General features: G+C 38.9%; 1 protein-coding gene across 1 annotated transcript in view; it reads right to left on the bottom strand.

Moving 5' to 3' along the window:
• tmx3b (thioredoxin related transmembrane protein 3b) overlaps positions 1-2,954 on the bottom strand; it is a 17,530-nt gene extending 14,576 nt beyond the window's left edge. The window contains exons 1-5 of the mRNA XM_016492870.1: positions 2,863-2,954; positions 2,710-2,767; positions 1,751-1,790; positions 1,459-1,582; positions 1,016-1,061 (exon numbers count right to left, since the gene is read on the bottom strand). Of these exons, the coding sequence (XP_016348356.1) occupies positions 1,016-1,061; positions 1,459-1,582; positions 1,751-1,790; positions 2,710-2,767; positions 2,863-2,881 (287 nt within the window). The 5' untranslated portion in view covers positions 2,882-2,954. The remainder of the gene's footprint in view (positions 1-1,015; positions 1,062-1,458; positions 1,583-1,750; positions 1,791-2,709; positions 2,768-2,862) is intronic.
• Positions 2,955-9,505: the final 6,551 nt, after the last annotated feature.

Below are 9,505 nucleotides of genomic sequence, written 5' to 3'. Positions count from 1 at the left end.
CTCTCTCACACACACTCTCTCACACACACTCTCTCACACACACACTCACACTCTCACACTCACTCACACTCACTCTCACTCACTCACTCACTCACTCACTCACTCTCTCACTCTCACTCTCACACCCACTCACACACACTCACTCTCTCACTCACACTCACACACACACACTCACACACACACACACACACACACACACACGATCAGTGAGACCGAATCTCACACACTCAGGGCAGAGACTCACTGCAGATTATACTCACTCATAGTACACAAATTATCAGTGGCCATAACGGACAATAGCCTTTATAAGTTACCGTTATCTACCTTCTTGTGAGCTTCTTTCATTTTCAGACCACAAAAGGAGGAACTCCTGCTCACACTCGTCCATACAAGAACGATCCCACATTTCACAACAATTCTGGAGGTAAACGGCAGGGTTTGGTGAGAAACAAGCCACAGTCAGACGGAGTCAGTCACTATTACACCGCTCTTCTGGGCTTGTGTTTTCTGCTTCATCATGACTGTGTTTCCCGAGCGAACAGCCACGAGATCCCAAACACTCCCATTTATTTATTTATGGCACACGCATTTGGATTCTTTATGTAAATAGTGTTGTCTAATGACTGGATTGCATCTATTTTACTTTTTGGTGAGGCGACAGATTTGTTTATAAACCTAGTTGGCCATAGTAATGAATATTTAACTGGTTAAAAGTTATCAATGATCGTTTGGTTAATGATTCTTTCAGTGAAAAGATATCTACAGTAAGGATTTAAAATAGACGACTGGTGCAAGTCCATTTGTGCTTCGTGTCAGAAATACAACAGAAATATAGCATCAGTTCTCTGTCAGGGATTTGTCATCTGGTGTAGAAACATGTCCAATCAGCACTAACCATTATTCTACACGCTTTCTTAAGATCAGTCAGTCACCAGATTGTTTGGTCAGCCCACGACTAGCTGATTTCATCTGCACATGTGTATTAGCGTGAGAGGACTGCTGGAGAGAGACTCACAGTTTAATGGTGGGATATCCTCGCACGCCGAACTCCGACGCCACACCTGCGTCACACACATGAACACAATCACATAACTATCAGCAGCAGAGAGATCGAATCATTTGTGTTACTGTAACTGACAAAAGCCCAGTCTAGTGTTGTATCAGATCACCGATACACGATATTATCTGCATTTAATGTGATCACAATTAAATAAAAACATTGAAAGTTACTAATTAAAACGCTTCCTTTTCCACAGTTATTCAAAGAGTCAGTAAATTACATACAGAAAACAAGCAAATAACATTATAACTGACTTCAGTCATTAATTACAACAATTATTTAAGCTTTAATATAGTTATTTTAAACACAGTATGTTTGATTGCTTCATAAAGACACAAGCGTGACTGCACAGAGACCTTGTAAATCATGAATAAAGTCAAGCATTCATTGATTCTCACCCGAGTATGCCGTGCCGTCCATTTTTCCGACTCGGACCGGCGACCCCGAGCGTGTCAGCTCCGCTCCCACCTCCTTCCAGATCGGCTCCAGCTTCTTACAGTATCCACACCACGGAGCATAAAACTACAGCACAGCATGAAGACCAATCAAACACACACACACACTCACTCACTCACTCACACACTCACTCACTCACACACTCACACACACACACACACACACACACACACACTCTCTCACAGACTCACACACACACACTGCTTTACATTAGATCATGTGTGTTTGACTCACATCCACCAGCCAAACGTCCTCCATCCTGCTGTCTTTAAACCTGAACAAGGAAGACAAAACAAACAGGATCTGCATTTACTGGAGGAAACGACAGCACAAGAAAAGCCCCAGAGGAGTGGACTACATTAATACCAGCTGCTGACTGGACTAAATATGATTGAAATCAATCTCACTGATCACACATTCAAAACAAACAACTTAATAATTCCATGAACTGAGCATGCATAGATTAAATAAGGAGTTTGGGGCTCGTGAAACACGACTGCATTCTCTGAGGCTTATGTGTTGTCTTTGTCCAAGAGATATTACTTCACTGATGACTCTTCTTCTTCGAGAGGCTGCGGGTTCGACTCCCGTGTGTTGCATTATTACAACAGAACATGTCCAGCATCAGCTCAGTTCTTCAGCGTCTTGCAGAGCAATGCTTTTTTGTATCTGTAACTCATGAACATTGTATTTGCTTGTATTTGCTCTTGCAGCTACAGCATTTAATCTTGCACATAGACGTTCATGATAATTAAGCAAAAATACTGAAATAAATTTATATCCTTCAACTTTCACTCGAACAGATCAGCTTTTTGACGACATCTTTTAAACTCATGTACCAAACGTCAGTACAGAAAAGAAGACTACTTGTCAAGTGATTTCATGAGGTTTAATCTAAACATGCAAGTACTGTAATCATGGGCTTCATGTCTGAAGTAAGCATCAAAGCACAGTCAGGTTTCTAAGAGCACTATGTGAGCATCACACACAGGCCAGTGCTTCATATTCAGACCTGCAGCTGGCAGATACTGTATGAATATGAATATGAATGATATAAACTGAGTCAAAGCATCGGATCTTCACACTGCGAATAAACTCAAGACTGTTCACACTGAGCCGCAACTCTTTCTCAAAATAGTGTACACATGATGACAATGACTCCGAAAGAATATCTGAAAGAAGGAATATCTCACGTGTCATCGAGGTCCTGCACCAAAGCTAACGCGGAACTGAAGAGAAGAGAAGAGAAAGCTGCAAACACACACAATCACAGCATCAGACGCCGATCTGGTTCATGATGAATGACTGATATAAAGAGGTGTAAAAGAGCTGTGAAGAGTCTGTACCCGCTCTGAGCAGCGCCATGACTCCGGATCAGAAGCGCAGCAACAGGAAATGCGAACAGCAGCAGCGGCGCATGCGCAGAGACGCCATGCGCTTCCAGTCAAAAGCGGAAGCTGCGTCCGACTCGCTCGAGAAGGGTGTTCCTGCACAACCGGAGGCTGCAGTTTCAGGATTATCATCTTTTTAAGTTTAATTAATGTGCTGGCTAGATTTACTTATTGTAGTCATTATGTCAACAAGGTTTAGCTTAATTAAATCATGGCCACGAATTAAGAACATCGTAATAATCAATAAAACTAGCAATCGGGAATTCATTATTATTTCTTAGCAGTTCTCACGTTGGCTACGTAAACTTTGCATCGTTTTAAGGTTATAAAATAAAACTTAATTGAAAATCGGTAAAGTTACTCACTCTGATTGCTGTCCATGTCGTCCATCTTTAGTGATCCAATTCGGTAGGTGGCGCTGTTACAAAAGCATAGGGTCCTAGAACTGCAGCCTCCGGTTGTGCAGGAACATACTATTGGGACTCGCTCTCATTCCCTATATAGTGGATGACACGCAGCACACTACATAGAGAATGCAGTGGTCTGACTCCAAAACAACAACTTTCTCATTTATCTCACTTAAAAAATTAATGTTTTAAACAAGTGTAAACGTAAAAGGTGACAACATTGTAAGCACATATAATATTGTTGCATAAATTGAAACCCTTTTATCATTGCATTGTACTCTGTAACTTATTTTTTCTTCTTCCTTTGAATAGACTAACATTTCTCACTGTAAAACAAACGAACAAACAAACAAAACTTTCTACTATGCCCTAAAAGTATGTTTTTATTTTGTGAAGAAAAATACATACTTTTGAGAGTGTAGCAGATAAGTACGCAAGTTTTGGGATAAATTAGGCCTACTTCATCATAATTGGCCCGAATACAATGATTGGATGTCCTGCCTGTCTGTCAGTTTATATTTGCATACCTCCGAGAGTTTGGGGCGTGGCTACTGTAGTAGGCGGAGCCAGAGGGTGTTTAGCGGTGTGGAAAAATAAATTAAGATTCTGTTACAAAAACACAAGCCATACACAGACAGACAACGGGGTGAAACAGGGATAAAGATTGGCGGTGTCTTTACAAGATGCAGGAATTTGATAGAATATTTGGGATTCAATTCGATGAACTTGCAGAGTTTTTTTTCTCGATGGGTAAGCTAAACTTTAAAGAACTTAAATGAATTTGTTGGAGCTTTTATTGAAAGTAGTGTAATTTTACCTGTTGAGACATGCTTTCACTTCTCTAGAGCAGTAAGAGCTGCGTTTGTGATGTTTGAGTTCGTAGTTGAGTACTTCAGCTTTAAAGTCCACATGAAATCAAAATTTACAATATTTATTTTATTAGCGCACATTGCTAGTCTTAAAGAGATAGTTCACCCAAAAATGAAAATTCGGTCATTAATTACTCACCCTCATGTTGTTCCAAACCTGTAAGTCCTTCATTCATCTTCAGAACACAAATTAAGATATTTTTGATGAATTCTGAGAGCTCTCTGACCCTCCATCGACAGCAAAGATCCTAACACGATCAAGGTCCAGAAACGTAGCAAAGACATCGTTAAAATAATCCATGTGACATAAGCGGTTCAACCGTAATTTAACGAAGCTGCGAGAATACTTTTTGTGTGCGCAAAAGAAAACAGAAATAACGACTTTATTCAACAATTCGTCTCCTCCGCATCACCCTGGTGCCATTTTGGAGAGTATCCACTGAACGTAAACAGCGTATGCTGTTCTGTGTCAGCTGCGTCACGTGGATACGTTGCGTTCATCTTCGGAACACAAATTAAGATATTTTTGATGCATTCTGAGAGTTCTCTGACCCTCCCATATACAGCAATGAAATTAACACAATCAACGTCCAGAAACGTAGCAAGGAGATCGGTAAAATAATCCATATGGCATCAGGGGTTCAGCCGTAATTTTACGAAGCTACGAGAATACTTTTTGTACACAAAGAAAACAAAAATAACAACTTTATTCAACAATTCATCTCCTCCGCGTCACCATAGCACTGTTTTGGAGAGTATCCACTGAACGTAAACAGCGTATGCTGTTCTGTGTCAGCTGCGTCACGTGGATACGTTGTTTTTGTTGACACAGAACAGCCTCTGTACTACATTGCTCTGTGTTGTATTGAAATTAAAAGCTTATGCATCATCTTGAAAATAAAGCTTCATGTCTTTAAGTCTGTACTGTAAATAGTCAGTGTTATTTCTCTGAATAAGATGTGTATGTAGGGGTGCCTCAGGGCTCAGTTCTTGGACCACTTCTCTTCTCTGTCCTGTTCATCAGTTTGCTCTGGCTACCAGTAGCTGCTCGCATTAAATTCAAGGCATTAATGTTTGCCTACAAAACCACCACTGGCTCTGCACCCCTTTACCTAAATTAATTTCTTCAGAGTTATGTGCCTCTAGAAGAAGCTTGTGTTCTGCAAGTGAACGACACTTGATTGTTCATCCCAAAGAGGCACAAAATCACTTTCACGGACTCTTAAATTAACTGTTCCCTCCTGGTGGCATGACCTGCCCAACTCAACCCGAGAAGCTGAGTCCTTAACCATCTTCAAGAAACGGCTAAAAACACATCTGTTCCACCGTTATTTGACCCTCTAGCTCTATCACTCTCTATCAGGGGCGTCATGCACTCATTAATTTTGAGGGGGCATGAGTGGGGGAGGGGGTGGGCTCGTCATGCTTGTCATGACACACAGAAGCCACGATAGCACTGCATAACTGATATAGGCTTATATTTTATTTATTTTTGACATTTTCATTCGAAATATTCCCAAACGTGTTAAATATATCATGAAATATCTCGATTCTCAATTATGTGTAAGCAAATGCATTTTGCACATGTATAGATTATGTTAGTTGATCTACCGTATAATGGACGATGAGCAAAGTAGCCTAACAGTATAATCTATTAACTACGCATAATAACCCGTCTTTTTCCTTAAGTACCAGGTATGTTCCTGTCCTGAGAATATTGTATACAGTAGCAGCACTCAGAAACTTATTGACATATGTATACTTCAAGCAAAGCGTCTAATAGCTATGTATTGGAAGAAAGTGGAAAAGCCACCCACTATACATTGTATCAACAACATGTCCTTTTGTTTGTCAATGAAAAGGATTAAATACAGTATATTCTGAAAGGTAAAGTGTCTTTTTTGTAAATATTTGGAAACCATTTATATCCTTTATTTCAAGCTTAGATTCCTGTAATATAATGGAGGGAGAAAGAGATCAAATTACTTGATTCTTTTATCACCCTCAGCCACGATTTATTATTAAGCCATCAGCCATTTACCCCTTACCCCAAATTACCCCTTTTTATTTTTTTATTTGTATCCCAGGAATGTATGACTAGTTCTCCCAAATGCTCTTATTGTGTAGTGTTGTGAACTGACCTGTGTCCTTTTTTTCTTTTCTTTTCTTTTTTATTATTATTATTTTTCCTCTCTCCCTTTTTTGTGCTAGTTGCTGTTGTTCTTTTAGTATTATTAATATGTAAATAAGAGATCTGATTCAATTTTACTGCATTATACTGACATAATTTATTTCTCAATAAACAAATTGTTAAAAAAGTACGATATGGGTGTCATGCCATAAAATATTTTTAATACGACTGACTTTGTAGTATATTTAATGTGAATGTAATAAAAACCTTGTAAGATACTAATTATAACACTTTCACTGTACAGAAAGAGAGCAAAGAACATTTTCACTGACTTCAGTCTATAGCCAGAGTTCAAGCACAACAACTAATTATAATCACTGTGAAATTAATCTCTTAGGGTGTTTTCACACCGGCAGATCGATTGCTTTGTTCCGAAACGGGGATTAAAATAATTACAATGTTGCTTTTTATTCTTGGTGCGGTTCGCTTTCAGACGGCAAAGTTTCTAAACGGACCAAATTTGTTAATACAAGTCACGCGCGAGTAAACGGTTCTCTCATTGGTCAACGTTCCACGGTTTATTTTCCGGGATTCCGCTGAGCTGTCACTCACGGCTGTCATCCGTCAGGGTGCAACAGTAACAGCTTTGCGGGCTTATTGTTGGGTTTGTTGTAGCTGTCGTTAATAATAATTTATCATTTTGAGCAGGAGTCCAGGACTGATTGGGAAAACATTTTTAAAATGCACCTACTATAAAGAAGAGCAATAAGACGGCATTATAAAACAAAAAAGTGCGCTTTAATTTTTGAATGGCAAAGACGTGCTCACCCACAGACATTCACAGGTCCATTTTGAGGTATTAGCAAAACAACAAAGCTAATGCTTTCACGGAACTTACGTAATTACCCATCATACATTGTGATATAGCCTGGTTCGTTGGTCCGTCGGATCGGATTGCTTTCTCACTACAGCCGAACCGCTCCAGAGTTCGTGTTCAATCGAGCCGAGACCACCTGTTATTGTATTTCTGATGTTATCTATTTTATCAGTGAAGAAATTCATAAAGTCATTACTATTAAACATTATTTGTGGATGAGTGTTTTTGTATAGTGTTGAATGTGACAAATGTCTAAAAACAGGTCAAATATAAAAATGTGATTTCGTTGGGAATACGAAAAACCTGAGGAAAAGTTCGGCAGTTAAAGAGTAATGACTTAAATGTTTAACCCAGTCCATGTCAGGTTTCTAATTTGTCCATGTCATGTTAATTTGTCTAATTTCAGAAATAAATGTATGCTGTATAACAGATATTTTATGCATGCAGTGTGAAGAGTGAGCTGTGATAGTTTGTGTTAATAGTGATGTGCACTAGAGGGCAGCAGTGTTCTTCCAACCGCACTGCTGACACGAGCACCTCTAACACATTCATATCAGAAGGAGCTTTATTAATATCAGAATCAGAAGGAGCTTTATTTGTCAAGTGTGTGCAAACACGCAAGGAATTTGTTGTGGTTTCCAGGAGCTCTGGGTGCATATATACATATATAACACAAGAGTATAAAAAGAGCATTTTAATAAAAGTAAGAAAAATAAATAAATTAAAAACAATTAAGTAACATATATCAAGATCAGTAGGTTTATGCACAGATGTGTGCATGTATGTACCGTATGTAATACATTAACAAGGAGCTGTTCATTGTTTTCTCTCTTTCCTCTTTTATTGCTCCTTTCTTTTTCTTTTTGGTAATTTATTTAGATTCATTGTTCTGCTGAGCCCCATTTGTGACTACAAGAATTTAGAAAAAGAGGTAAAAGGTGGAATAACCGTAAACCATCATGACTTTATGTACAGTGAGAGCAGCATCTCCCTCATTATGAGCATCTGATATGTGGCTTGTCTCATGTTAGATCATCATGTAAACAGGAGGTTACGCACATATTCTCTTTTCCTCACGATAGACTCTTGAATAACTGATTTTTGTTCTGTACTTTTTTTCTCAGAATTTATAACAAGAATCAGACAATGCCATTCTCTGAGAACAAAAGCCTCTTCACCAACATAAGGAGAAATACAATGGTGTTATGGCAGTGTGTTTATCTCATGGGAAGATAGAATGTGAGTCTTTCCTTAGGACTCCTTTTAAAAGTGTTAAACATGATAATTAATTTTAATTGCAGAACTGCATGTAGGGTTTTCCCACATCTATAGTTCCACACCCTCATAGTGGAAAAATGGTGACTTTTTTCTTTTTTGGACACACAACAGATTTTATGATTTTACAGTGCCAAAAATAAGTTTGTGAACCCTTGAAACTTGTGAAATATTGAAAATATCCTGATTTTGGCATTGATTACTCATGACTCTAGACAAACCCAATCTGCATATGAAACATGAGGGTTAAAAATGGAGCGATCTTGGCGTTGTTGATGCGACTCCTGAGCTCTGAACGCTTGATTGAGTTCATGTTTGTGTGGGACACAGACAGTCTGCTGGACTTAATAAAACAATAACTTACAAGAAAAGCATTTCACATCAGATTTTATTCTGAACAATTCAGATGCTAATCAGACAAGAGAAATGATTGTGAGGTTTCTGCAGAAATCAGGTGATGAGTTATTTGCCGGTGTCTTTGATGTCGAGCTGATGTTAAGCTGGTTTGATTAGTTGTGTTTCAGTGGAGGACAGTGGCCCACTTTTGCACTAAAACAAAAGCTCACCTTCCTGCTAAATGCCAAGGGGAACAAACCTTTGCTGCTTTCTCATCCTTTGGGATGTAAAATATACAGTATGCTCTAATTAAGAAGAAATGCCACTAACAGCCGAACAGCGTGATCATAGCTAATTAACCACTGAGGGCAATTTTGCCTTATTAATTTTTCAGTATTGGCAAGAGTTTCTCAGTATTGGCAAGTGTTGTACTGGAGTTTAGGATGGAGATGTGCTGCTTTTAGTCCTGGAGAGCCTCAGCACAGCGGTTCAGTCTCGGGTTCGGTGCTGGAGAACCAGCAGCCACCAAACACTGATCTCATATCTGACAAAACTAAACAAATGAGTGTAGACTGATGTTAGTGACCACAAATCCCTCAGTAGCCAGAGGCTCGTGAGCATAAGCATTTTTCCATATGCATTTAATAGAAAAACTGTTCAAGACTCTGAACAATAATGAGTTCTAATCTTTGAACCAAACAAG

Source organism: Sinocyclocheilus anshuiensis, unplaced genomic scaffold, assembly GCF_001515605.1.
Source record: "Sinocyclocheilus anshuiensis isolate Anshui unplaced genomic scaffold, SAMN03320099.WGS_v1.1 scaffold987, whole genome shotgun sequence".
In the NCBI taxonomy this organism is placed as follows: Eukaryota; Metazoa; Chordata; class Actinopteri; order Cypriniformes; family Cyprinidae; genus Sinocyclocheilus; species Sinocyclocheilus anshuiensis.
The sequence above is the reverse complement of the archived record's forward strand: the minus strand, read 5'-3'. Positions and strand labels throughout refer to the sequence as shown.